Here is a 14,008-nt window from a genome sequence, read left to right on the forward strand (position 1 = left end):
TATATACAGTATATATACAGCTCTTCGACATGTCTTTACATTGTCCTCTCTAATGACGATTAGATTAAAAAACTTGATTGGATGCTCAGGCTCCACTGCTGGAAATGGCCATGTAATTATGTCTAGTATTTGTAATGAATAGTCATTGAATTTAATAGGACCCTGGGCAGCTTTTTTCAACAATATTGTAGCCTAATATCATTCCCTTGGTATCTAAAATTCATCTCCATTCCTGATCGGATGTTGCTTGCCTAACTCGCAAAAATCTAAAATATGTTCTTACCAATGTGTTTACATTCTAGTTTATTGGATAACATTGTTGTAAGTATATTTACCTGGGTGTTTCAAACAGTATTGTTACAGAGCGAGTGACCAGCTACCACAGCACCTTTACCGTGAACTGGATAAGGATCAACGCTCTCACATCTAACATTAGTGTCTGATCTTTGTAGAAACATTTAGTAAAATAGTGTACATTATTTTTAAGAACAAAAAAAACTGGTTTGATGATCTATGACCACTCTCCTTTTTGTGATCCGATTTTGAACATGTTCTGTAAGATTTTTATGGGGACTAAATAAATACACTTGCAACTAGCCTGGGTCTCAGTGGAAGCCTTGTACTGTACCTATTCAAACTGCTCTGTGTATTGAAACATACTGCTTTAACTGCTTTGATAAATAAATACATTCCTTCTAGTAGTCTCTGTAATGATTTTGTTTTTGTCATTCATCCACATTGAGATTATTAGTGGTCCTTAACCACGGATACAGGGTCAGGTATTATTTACAGCCCCCTAGTGGTTTGGTATAGGATTGGGGGTTAGGGTCACCTGATTCTTGATCTGTGGTAAAGGGCAAGGACTCGGTGCTGCATGTGTCGCTCTTGACTGACACCAGGGGGCGGAAGAGCGGCATGGGACAGAAAAGAGTCAATCCCACCCAAAACAGAAGACATTACCAGATAAAACAATCAATGGTTTACGACTTTGATGTAAACATCCTGAGAGGCTGGGGACACAGTTACCCCTGGGTGTAGGGATTCAAGTTTAGCCAAAGACGAGAGAAAGGATGAGAGTGCCCGAGGAATAGAGCAGTGTATTACGGGGAAAAATAAGCTTTAGTGTTGTGATCTATCGACTGTACCACAGAATATATACTAAGCCTGTGTTTACACTTTAAAGGGCTTGTTTTATACCGTTTTTGTCCACTTACAAAATACAACTTCAGCAAAACGGCAGAGACTGTACATTAGTCTTTCATTGTTTTCCCTAGCCAGGTACACGCTCATCACTTCTTAAAGCTAGAGTGAAGTAGCATTAGTAGCTGCTCAACAGAGATCTTCTCCTCTTCCTCTTTCAGGAGTCGCCATTCTCTCCCAGTCCCTGGCCGTCCAGGATGTCCACCACAGGTTTTCCAACAGTTTCCAGCAGGGGACTCCACTCAGGGGCTTCTATGGCGTCCAGCAGCATGGCCAGCTCAGCCTCCAGCTTTTGTACTGTGTCCTCTACATGCTGCAGGAGACAGACAGGGACCATCTATCAGCCCAACTCACATTGATTCTTAGGCCCTATCCCTTTAACCTAGACCTGGGTGTCGATCTTAAAGAAATACTCCGGGAAATTTAGCGCCTAGTAAGTATTTTGTTAAATTCCCGCTTTGGGCTGGATGTGTCAATGTGTAGTTCATACATACATAATCTATGAGCAGATTTACTGTTTTACCTTAATTACCCACGAAATTCCTAGTATGAAAACAATTGTTTTCTGGAGCTGTGTGGTGCCATTTTCCTTACATTTTCCCCCACGTGGGCCAGCCCCCAAGCAATTCGAGTGACAGCTAGCAAGATGCACACAGAACGATTGAGAGAGAAATGACATAGTGCACATATCTGCACATATGTGACGTAGTAAGCAATTTTCGGGGATCACTTTTGGGTCGTGAGCCTACTTTCAGAACTAATTACTAAAAAGTACTGGAGAATCTCTTTAAAGAATTGGATAGTAAGTAAGATATGGCAAAGTTTCCATATAGCATATCAATGTACAAGCTGAAGCTATTACCATTGTTTTAAACTATCCTATACCCACTGCTGTTTTGAGGGTTTAAGTGCCTTGCTCAAGGGCACAACAGCATCTAGGATTTGATACCAGCAACCCTCCAGTTATCAGCTCACTTCCTAACATATTTTTCCTGTCAGACCCGGGATTCAAACTGGCAACCCTCCGGTTGCTGGCTCGCCTCTCTAAACGCTAGGCTACCCGCCGGGTATAGATTCTCCTCAGATGCACTCAATACTGACTCAAAATCAATACTCTCTGGGTGGCGTGAATTTAAAGAGGAAGAAATGTTAGTAACTGAGCTAATTCCACTGCTGAGTCGTTTGGATGGGCACTTTACCTAAAAAATCAGATCCTTAAAAGGAAATAGTGCAGATAGTTTGGCCGTCGATCAAACGAAAAACAAGTTGATATACAGTATTAATGTTACAAACCACTGGGAAATCTTCCAAATTCCTTCAAAGATCGAATTTCTGATTGAACCCTTTAAGTCCTATGACATAAATCATTTAGAAGAATACTACAATGTCATACTAAAGAGTGCCATAAAGGTTACGCCACATTTAAAAAAGCAGCATATGTAAGGACCTGTTATATCACCTTTTATTATGCTATGATGTTTGGTTATGAGTGGTTTGTGACGCAGAAACATATGCTTTATAAAGTGTTTATGAAGGCTTTATTAGATGTGTTTTGACCAAACAAGACCGTGAAAAGCATTGTGATTACTACTCCACCTTCTCCACTACATCCAGTCTGTCATGAAGAGTACTGTGGTCCTGACAGGCACTCGACCGGACATCTCTGGGTTGGAGCTCAGACTCGGGTCCTGATGGAAAACATAGGCCAGCAGACGTCATTTTTGATTACAAGACAAATATGTGTTCTCTTGAAGAACAGATCATGTTTTCGAACTTTATTTCTGACTTAACCAACACATGTTCTTTTATCATTTCAATAGCTTAGTCTTACTGTACATCCTTTAAACGGGTTAGATTAGAGGACATACTTATGGACTTCAATACACACCAGAGCAGAATTCTCAAAACCTCCCTGAGAAAACCCAGTGTATTTTTTTGTATACTATCTCTATCCACTACTTAATTTCTTCTCAGCAGAAATGGAAAAAACTCAGTTCTGTTCCATTTTAAATCCAGCTAATCGGTAAAGGTCACCAAAACAAGTCTTCCTTGTCTCTTCTCCCTTGTTCTCCCTCCGTCTCCCGTCTGTCTGGTTCACAGCCCATTCAACGTGTTTTCTATTACCTCTACATCTCCGCTCTGCAGGCAGCCTGCAGCCCAGCCAATCAGTTCACCACAACCCCTGGCCACATGCCATTCTGCTGACATGGCGCTCCAGCAAACTGAACTGGGATCAGTACACCCTCACTTTCACCAGGACGTGACCCAGTTTATTCAGAAGAGATGCCGATGATCCAGAGTCAGTGCAGTATGGGACAGAGTTAGTGCAGCATTGCATACTTGCATACCCTTAGGGCAAGTAGACTACACCTTTGGCTTAGCTTTGATACACAACTCAACACTTTGTCTGGCAGTGAACTGTGAGGTGCTCTCAGTTGGAATCAACCTTGAACCTTTATGGGTTGGGTGTGGTGGAGAAACCTCCATACATTGTTCGACCACCTTTTTCCATTCGCTATGCAGGTTTTATTGTTCCAATTAACCACCTACCCCTTTTTAAGAGCCCTTATTTTTCTCTGTGAGCTGAAGCGCTGGTCGCTGGTGGCTATGGCAGTGGCTGGGATGTGTGGTCCGTATGTCTGTGAAGACAGGTGTCTTCTTAATGACGCATGGAGCATAGAACATGTACAGTATAATCTATGGCATGGAGCCCTGTCTATTCTCTTCAGCCACACTTCCTGTTGCACCTGGTTTCCATGACGTCACAGAACGTTTTAACATAAATCATTCAAGCTGGAAATGTTTTTCTTACTATATTTTGTCCTAGGACCTTAGGAAAGTTTTTTATGTGGCATTATATGCACACAAACACAGAACAAAGACCGTTACATACAACATATATATAGCAGTCTGTTGAGGGTTGAATTTGGCCTCTCTCACATGTATAGTAGTCTGTTCCCTGCCTGTCATAAAAGTAACACAACATAAGGACCTTTTACTTTTCCAACATCATGACTGTCCTCCAGTGCCCTGTGAACAGCAGCCATGAATTACCAGTTGTGCTGTTTTTATGGCGCTATCCCACGGTACAATTTTATAAGCTCCATTACACCACCACAGAGCATGCCAAGTGGACCCAGGCCAAGGAAACCCAAAGGATGAATGTAAGATAGAGCTCCTCTTTGGATTTCTCTCAATAGAAAAACGCACCACATGTCTCTGCCTCAGTACTACAGACGGACCCTTAACTTCCAGTATGTGAAATCCATCTGGGCATATTAGCCAGTCGGCAAACTTCAAGGCTTTTTTTCCCTAAGGAAGACGTGTGACATGTCAATTGATCACAATCTGTGAAAGATGCATGGAGGGCATCGTCTTTGAATCGAAGTTTAGCACGTGATACAAACAAACACACAGGCACACCGATGCAGGCAGGATGCTGTCTCAGTTCTATAGCTATCCAGCGTATGTAATCTGAGCATAGTGGTTTGCCGTTGAATTCAGAATTCCCTGCTCTGGTAGTTAAAACAGCCTGTGCTTCTCTGGTTTGGCTATCAACATGTCGGGACACCAAAAGGCCCTAAGACTGCAGCTAAAGCGTGTCTGGGGGGAGCGTGTGTTGGACAAAGGCAAATGAGGCAGGTGATGACATGTCTGATGAAGTGCACACTCCTTTGTGTATTCTATCACAGTTGCACCAGGAGGTTGAGAAATACTGACCCACACACTCAGAGGAAACCGGCCAATAGGAAAGGAAAAAACAGCAGCCCACAGGGGCCTGATCTAACACACTCCGCCCTGGGAGACAGGGTTTGGGAGATGGCGTGCGTGTTTGCGGTGGAGTGAATAATGAAGAACACAGCCTGAGCCAGAGTATTAGATCAGTTAGTAAAAAACACCAGTGGTCCCACAAACCAGCTCTTGCCTAATACAGGCCCGCCAATGGAAATAAGACTAACATGCCGTTAGTCAGATCTCTAGGGTATTTCCTGGATCGATAGTGTGTTGGCAGAGAGAGCGAGAAATGTGTGGTTCTGTGTTGTTGCCATAGTTGGCCATTCCTGGTGTATGAAGTCACGCTCAAGCCTATATAGAGTAGGATATGGAGGAGTGACCAAAGTGTTTGTGATTTTCTCTGGAAGTCAGTTTGAGCAGTGAACAAGGTTGGAGTGATAGGTTTGGAGACAGACACGGGACATATGGATACGATTGAAGATGTTTGTAGTCAAACACTGTACTGATGGAGTACTACATGGAGATGGCCGATGCCGCTTTAACAATAAGAAACAGATGTTCTAACCCCATGAGTCCCTTCTCTCTCTGTCTCGCCCTCTCTCTCTCTGTCTCTCTGTCTCTGTCTCTGTCTCTCTCTCTTTCTCTCTCTCTCTGTCTCTCTCTCTCTCTCTCTCTCTCTCTCTCTCTCTGTCTCTCTCTCTCTCTCTCTCTCTCTCTCTCTCTCTCTCTCTCTCTGTCTCTCTCTCTCTCTGTCTCTTTCTCTCTCTCTCTTTGTCTCTCTCTCTCTAGCCGTGTCTGAATACCCAGACTAGCGAACTACATAAACTGTATACCCATTTCGGCATTTTAATTCAATTGTATTTTCCAACTCACGTGTTCGACAACAGCTGATAATCAGATGAATTGACGCGCTGCACCAAAATTAAAGAATGGCTGGAGTCAACGCATTTGCGCATTTAATGATGCATTCAGAAAACTACTTTCTAAATTTCACACTGTAAAACATAATTTTTTCTTATACTATTTACTACTCTAGTCTGGTTATTCAGACACCGCCTTTCTCTCTCTCTCTCTCACACACACACGCACACATGTTCATCCAACCATCACCTCCGCACACACACATCCTGTAACCTATATGCTGAATGACCAAGATTGACATTCCTTAAAGAGAAGGTCCATTTTACAGTGGAAAGATCCCCAATTCATGTAAGCTTTGACATCACATTACGCTTCTGCATTGCTTGCTGTTTGGGGTTTTAGGCTGGGTTTCTCTAAAGCACTTGGTTACATCGGCTGATGTAAAAAGGGCTTTATAAATACATTTGATTGATAAAAAAAATGATTTTCAGATATTCACTAAGCACAAATAACTATTCAACTCCATTGCATGGTGAGTACTCTGCATCGCTACACTCTTAAACAGAGTACCAAAAGTGTTCTTCGGCTGTCCCCATAGGGAAATCATTTTTGGTTCCAGATAGAAGAGAATCTGACAGAGTAAACAACACACCTATTGATGGTTTGTTTACACATCTCCTGTGCCCCCTGCCCTTTCCCCTATGACCTCTAACCCCAGCAATACCCAATCATGTCACTTACCTGGCGCTGCGTAGCCAATGAGGAGGAGCAGGAGTCCAAGTGAGATGGTGTAGGGGCGGGTCATGGCGTAGGAGAGGAAACCTGGAGTCCAGCTGGAGGGGAAGAGTAGAGTCTTTAACTGTTCTCTTGCAATGAGAGAAATATAGAGGAAGTAAAAAAGAAAGAGGAATAGAGAGAGAAAGAAATACTCAGTGTATTCAGTGCCCGAAAACGTATTGAAAGTCTCTCTCTCTCTGTCTCTCCTCTTCCCTCGGCTGCACCCGGTTTCCTAATGAAAACATTAGATGCCGAACAAAAGCCCTTTATCTGAGGAGGGGGCTGAGGGAGGGGAGGGGTGGGGGGTTGTTTCTAGGGTGGAACTCCTTAGCAGAGCTGGAGCCTGCACTGAAGCATACTCCAACACGGATAACATTTAGCAGGAAGGGCATGAAGGTGGCGTTGTAATCATTGTGGAACGGTATGATATGTAATGACACACTGGGTGAATTCAGAGTGAAGAAGAAGGAAAAAAATCCTTTAAAATCCTTAAGAGTCTATTTTTATTGTATTTTTTTATATCACCTTTATTTAACCAGGTAGGCCAGTGGAGAACAAGTTCTCATTTACAACTGCGACCTGGCCAAGATAAAGCAAAGCAGTGCGACAATGAACAAGACAGAGATACACGTGGGATAAACAAAAGTACAGTCAATAACACAATAGAAAAATCTATATACAATGTGTGCAAATGGAGTAAGGAGGTAAGGCAATAAATAGGCCATAGTAGCGAAGTAATTACAATTTAGCAAATTAACACTGGAGTGATAGATATGCAGATGATGATGTGCAAGTAGAAATACTGGTGTGCAAAAGAGCAATTAAAAAAAAAAAATATATATATATATATATATATACACTGCTCAAAAAAATAAAGGGAACACTTAAACAACACAATGTAACTCCAAGTCAATCACACTTCTGTGAAATCAAACTGTCCACTTAGGAAGCAACACTGATTGACAAAAAATTTCACATGCTGTTGTGCAAATGGAATAGACAAAAGGTGGAAATTATAGGCAATTAACAAGACACCCCCAAAAAAGGAGTGATTCTGCAGGTGGTGACCACAGACCACTTCTCAGTTCCACTTCTCAGTGCACATTTGTGGCCTGCTGGAGGTCATTTTGCAGGGCTCTGGCAGTGCACCTCCTTGCACAAAGGCGGAGGTAGCGGTCCTGCTGCTGGGTTGTTGCCCTCCTACGGCCTCCTCCACGTCTCCTGATGTACTGGCCTGTCTCCTGGTAGCGCCTCCATGCTCTGGACACTACGCTGACAGACACAGCAAACCTTTTTGCCACAGCTCGCATTGATGTGCCATCCTGGATGAGCTGCACTACCTGAGCCACTTGTGTGGGTTGTAGACTCCGTCTCATGCTACCACTAGAGTGAAAGCACCGCCAGCATTCAAAAGTGACCAAAACATCAGCCAGGAAGCATAGGAACTGAGAAGTGGTGTGTGGTCACCACCTGCAGAACCATTCCTTTTTTGGGGGTGTCTTACTAATTGCCTATAATTTCCACCTTTTGTCTATTCCATTTGCACAACAGCATGTGAAATTTATTGTCAATCAGTGTTGCTTCCTAAGTGGACAGTTTGATTTCACAGAAGTGTGATTGACTTGGAGTTACATTGTGTTGTTTAAGTGTTCCCTTTATTTTTTTGAGCAGTGTATATATGGGGATGAGGTAGGTAGTTGGATGGGCTATTTACAGATGGGCTGTGTACAGCTGCAGCGATCGGTAAGCTGCTCAGATAGCTGATGCTTAAAATTAGTGAGGGAGATATGTCTCCAACTTCAGCAATTTTTAAATTCATTCCAGTCATTGGCAGCAGAGAACTGGAAAGAAAGGCGGCCAAAGGAGCAGTTGGCTTTGGAGATGACCAGTGAGATATACCTGCTGGAGCGCATGCTACGGGTGGGTGTTGTTATGGTGACCAGTGAGCTGAGATAAGGTGGAGCTTTACCTAGCAAAGACTTATAGATGACCTGGAGCCAGTGGGTCTGGCAACGAATATGTAGCGAGGGCCAGCCGACGAAAATACAAATTTGATTTGATTTGAGAGCATACAGGTCACGGTGGTGGGTGGTATATGGGGCTTTGGTGACAAAACAGATGGCACTGTTATTGACTGCATCCAGTTTGCTGAGTAGAGTGTTGGAGGCTATTTAGTTTAGGATAGTTAGTTTTACGAGGGTATGTTTGGCAGCATGAGTGAAGGATGCTTTGTTGCGAAATAGGAACCCGATTCTAGATTTAATTTTGGATTGGAGATCCAGTAAAACTAGCAAAACTAAATGCATGCTCTTCAACCAATCACTGCCCGCACCCGCCCGACTAGCATCACTACTCTGGACAGTTCTGACTTAGAATATGTGGACAACTACAAATTATCTAGGTGTCTGGCTAGACTGTAAAGTGCTGTACAGAAACCCAGCCTAAAACCCCAAACAGCAAGCAATGCAGGTGTAGAAGCACAGTGGCTAGGAAAAACTCCCTAGAAAGGCCAAAACCTAGGAAGAAACCTAGAGAGGAACCAGGCTATGAGGGGTGGCCAGTCCTCTTCTGGCTGTGCCGGGTGGAGATTATAACAGAACATGGCCAAGATGTTCAAATGTTCATAAATGACCAGCATGGTCTGGAGAAGTACTCCAGATATAACAGACTGACCCTAGCCCCCCGACACATAAACTACTGCAGCATAAATACTGGAGGCTGAGACAGGAGGAGTCAGGAGACACTGTGGCCCCATCCGATGATATCCCCGGACAGGGCCAAACAGGCAGGATATAACACCCACTTTGCCAAAGCACAGCCCCCACACCACTAGAGGGATATCTTCAACCACCAACTTACCATCCTGAGACAACGCCGAGTATAGCCAACAAAGATCACCGCCACGGCACAACCCAAGGGGGGGAAGATCACGTCAGTGACTCAACCCACTCAAGTGACGCACCCCTCCTAGGGACGGCATGGAAGAGCACCAGTAAGCCAGTGACTCAGCCCCTGTAATAGGGTTAGAGGCAGAGAATCCCAGTGGAGAGAGGGGAACCGGCCAGGCAGAGACAGCAAGGGCGGTTCGTTGCTCCAGAGCCTTGGAGGTAGTTTTGTGGCAACTAAAAAAAGGGGTTAAATATGTGTCCAAAAAACAAATATTTCCTGAGCTTTTTAATATCTAGATATAGGGCAGACACTTCAAAACCTTATTACTTATGATACATTTTTTGACTGTCTGTTTTACCAATTATGAATGTGGTATTCAATGTGTTTCTACGGACTATAGTAGTAAAGGCCAAATGCTATATATATATATATATTAAGTAAATCAAATATCTAAATAATCCATGATATATATATATATATATATATATATATATATATTAAGCAAATTGAATATCTATATAATCCATGATATGACCATCTTTAAACAATTCTATGTGTTAGTTTATAGAATCCCCCCCCCCCATCCGCAACCGTCCGACTATATGTGATGTCTGATTTTGATATGACTGATTTAGATATGTTTCTGCTTATAATTACCAACATTTTGGTAGGCTATTAGTCAACTTGTCTATAATTGCATACATGCAGCTTCTCTTTTGTCATTATACAATGCATTCGGAAAGTATTCAGACTCATTGACTTTTTCCACATTTTGTTATGTTACAGCCTAGCCTTATTCTAAAATATATATTTTTAATCCTCATCAATCTACACACAATACCCCATAATGACAAAGAAAAACAGGTTTTTAAGTAAAAAAAACTGAAATATCACATTTACATAATTATTCACACGCTTTACTCAGTACTTTGTGGATGCACCTTTGGCAGCAATTACAGCCTCGAGTCTTCTTGAGTATGACGCTACAAGCTTGGCACACCTGTATTTGGGGAGTTTCTCCCATTATTCTCTGCAGCTCCTCTCAAGCTCTGTCAGGTTGGATGGGGAGCGTTGCTGCACATCTATTTTCAGGTCTCTCCAGGGATGTTCAATAAGGTTCAAGTCCGGGCTCTGGCTTGGCCACTCAAGGACATTTAGAGACGTGTTCCAAAGCCACTCCTGCGTTGTCTTGGCTATGTTGCTTAGGTTGTTGTTCTGTTGGATGGTGAACCTTTGCGCCAATCTGAGGTCCTGAGTGCTCTGGAGTAGGTTTTCATCGAGGATCTCTCTGTACTTTGCTACATTCATATTTCCCTCGATCCTTACTAGTCTCCCAGTCCCTGCTGCTGAAACACATCCCCCCCAGCATGATGCTGCCACCACCGTGCTTCACCGTAGGGATGGTGCCAGGTTTCCTTCAGACTTGTCGCTTGGCATTCAGGCTAAAGAGTTCCATATTCGTTTCATCAATCTAAAGAATCTTATTTGTCATGGTCTGAGTGACCTTTTGGTGCATTTTGGCAAACTTCAAAAGGGCTGTCATGTGCCTTTTACTGAGGAGTGGTTTCCGTCTGACCACTCTACCATAAAGGTCTGATTGGTGGAGTGCTACAGAGATGGTTGTCATTCTGGAAGGGTCTCCCATCTCGACAGAGGAACTCTGGAGCTCTGTCAGAGTGAACATCGGGTTCTTGGTCACCTCCCTGACCAAGGCCCTTCTCCCCTGATTGCTCAGTTTGGCCGGGCGGCCAGCTCTAGGAAGAGTCTTGGTGGTTACAAATTTCTGCTGTAATTTTTTGGTACCCTTCCCCAGATCTGTGCCTCAACACAATCCTGTCTCGGCGCTCTATGGACAATTCCTTCGATCTCATGGCTTGTGTTTTTTCTCTGACATGGACTGTCAACTGTGGGACCTTATATAGACAGGTGTGTGCCTTTCCAAATCATGTACAATCAATTGAATTGACCACAGGTGGACTCCAATCAAGTTGTAGAAACATCTCAAGGATGATCAATGGAAACAAGATTGAACCTAGGTTGGTAGCTTTATCTACCTGCAGATTCATAGAACAGCTATGACAATGTTTGTATTGGTAGTATTATGAGTTGGGATTATGTCGGTTCAATGTTTAGCTAGCTAGCTAGCTACCTAGCTAGCTACATGTCTAAACAAAAGACTCTACTTCGGCTGGATTATTACATGACCCATCAAATAAACCAGGTGTGTCTGGGAGGGATTACGGCTATCTATTGTAATTCATGAACATGTGTCTAGACAATAGTGACCCATCCACCTAGATAGATGTGGCTGGGTGGTGGTTATAGCATTTCCTTCACATGACCCATCAATTTAGACAAGTGCATCTAATAATGATAAAATATTGATAAAATATTTTTATCTGGACACTTTCTGTTTTTGATATTGCTACTATGCAAGTAAACACTTCCCTGTACTGTGTACACCTTCTGTATTCTGTGCATGTGACAAATAAACTTACATTTGATTTGATATAGTGTGTGTTTACCACATGGCCTCACATGGGAATCCTTAAAGAGATGGGTGGGGCTAAGGCTTAAGAGGGTGAGAACAATGCTGAATGGGTGTAGACGAAGCTCTCCAGTAGGTGTACCAAAACATTCAAGTGCCATTTTCTCAAAAGTGGTGTTACAAATTTATTTCAAAGCAGAATTACTTTCCCATTGTTCCTCAACTGCAGTCTATGATATACCTTTTTCTAGCTCTGAGTCTCTACTTTATCCAATGTAAAAAACACAATTTCCAAATTTGCTACATAAGACCGAATCGAGGAAGTCGGTCACATAGGGTATGTATTAATTTGTGGATGTCCATCATCCATTTAGTATGATATATTACAGATTACAATTCGTACAATATATTACGAATTTGCAAAATGTATGCTATTTTATTGTGTATGTTATTTTATAAAATGTATGCTATTTGTTGTGGCTAACGCTTGCTGGGTGATTAACATTAGCTAGGCTAGAGGTTAACGTTAAGGTTAGGGTTAGGGGTTAAGTTTAGGGTTAGGTTTTCGGTTAAAGGGTTAAAATTAGGGTTAGGGTAAGGGTTAGCTAACATGCTAAGTAGTTGCAAAGTACCTAAAAAGTAGTAAGTAGTTGCAAAGTTGCTAATAGTTCGAGTTGAGATTCGAACACGCGATCTTTGGGTTGCTAGACGTTCGCGTTATTCGTTTTTGCCTTAAGTAACCTTCTGTCTTATGTAACCATACCAAACATGACATATCATACTAAATCAAAATCAAGTCAAATTTTATTGGTCACATACATAGATGTTATTGCAAGTGTAATGAAATACTTGTGCTTCTAGTTCCAACAGTGCAGCAATATCTAACAAGTAATATCTAACAATTCCACAACAAATACCTAATACACACAAATCTAAGTAAAGGAATGGAATAAGAATATATAAATATATGGATGAGCAATGTCAGAGCAGCATAGGCTAAGATGCAATAGATAGTATAGAATACAGTATATACATATGAGATCAGTAATGCAAGATATGTAAACATTATTAAAGTGCCATTATTAAAGTGACTAGTGTTCTATTTATTAAAGTGGCCAATGATTTCAAGTATGTTTGTAGGCAGCAGCCTTTCTGTGCTAGTGGTGGCTGTTTAACAATGGGATGGCCTTGAGATAGAAGCTGTTTTTCAGTCTCTCTGTCCCAGCTTTGATGTACCTGTACTGACCTCGCCTTCTGGATGGTAGCGCGGTGAACAGGCAGTGGCTCGGGTGGTTGTTGTCCTAGATTATCTTGTTGGCCTTCCTGTAACATTGTGTGCTGTAGGTGTCTTGGAGGGCAGGTAGTTTGCCCCCGGTGATGCGTTGTGCAGACCACACCACCCTGGAGAGCCCTGCGGTTGTGGGCAGTGCAGTTGCCGTACCAGGCGGTGATACAGCCCGACAGGATGCTCTATATTGTGCATCTGTAAAGGTTTGTGCTTCCTGCCATCCAGGACCTCTATACCATGCAGCATCGGAGGAAGGCCCTAAAAATTGTATAAGACTCCAGCCACCCAAGTCCTAGACTGTTCCTTCTGCTACCGCACAGCAAGTGGTACCTATGCACCAAGTCTGGAACCAAAAAGACCCTGAACAGCTTCTACCACCAAGTCATAAGACTGCTAAATAGTTAGCTAAATAATTAACCAAATAGCTACCCGGACTATCTGCATTGACCCTTTTAACACTAACTATTTTGACTCATCACATACTTTGCTGCTACTATTTATTATCTATCTTGTTGCCTAGTCACTTTAGTCCTAGTTATATGTACATACAGTATCTACCTCAATTACCTCGTACCCCTGCACATCGACTCGGTACTGGTAACCCGTGTATATAGCCAAGTTAGCGTTACTCATTCTGTACTCATTCTGTAGTTTGATACCGGAGCTCCGGAGGAGGCGTGGAAATCACAAAGCTGATTGTGGGCTACTAAAGCCAACGACTAACCGCTGCGCCACAGTTGTGATGAAAACTGTTTAAAAAACAACCAGCA

At 42.6% G+C, this 14,008-nt stretch overlaps 1 protein-coding gene across 1 annotated transcript; it reads right to left on the reverse strand.

The window, feature by feature from the left end:
• LOC120017905 (placenta-specific protein 9-like) lies at positions 1 to 6,794 on the reverse strand. Its single transcript, XM_038960862.1, has 4 exons — positions 6,726 to 6,794; positions 6,538 to 6,629; positions 2,797 to 2,888; positions 1 to 1,513 (listed from the first exon to the last, which is right to left on the reverse strand). The coding sequence occupies exons 2-4, from the start codon at positions 6,599 to 6,601 to the stop codon at positions 1,358 to 1,360; spliced, it is 312 nt and encodes a 103-aa protein (XP_038816790.1). The 5' UTR covers positions 6,602 to 6,629; positions 6,726 to 6,794; the 3' UTR covers positions 1 to 1,357.
• Positions 6,795 to 14,008: the final 7,214 nt, after the last annotated feature.

The sequence above is a fragment of the Salvelinus namaycush genome, chromosome 22 (genome assembly GCF_016432855.1).
Source record: "Salvelinus namaycush isolate Seneca chromosome 22, SaNama_1.0, whole genome shotgun sequence".
Lineage (NCBI taxonomy): Eukaryota > Metazoa > Chordata > Actinopteri > Salmoniformes > Salmonidae > Salvelinus > Salvelinus namaycush.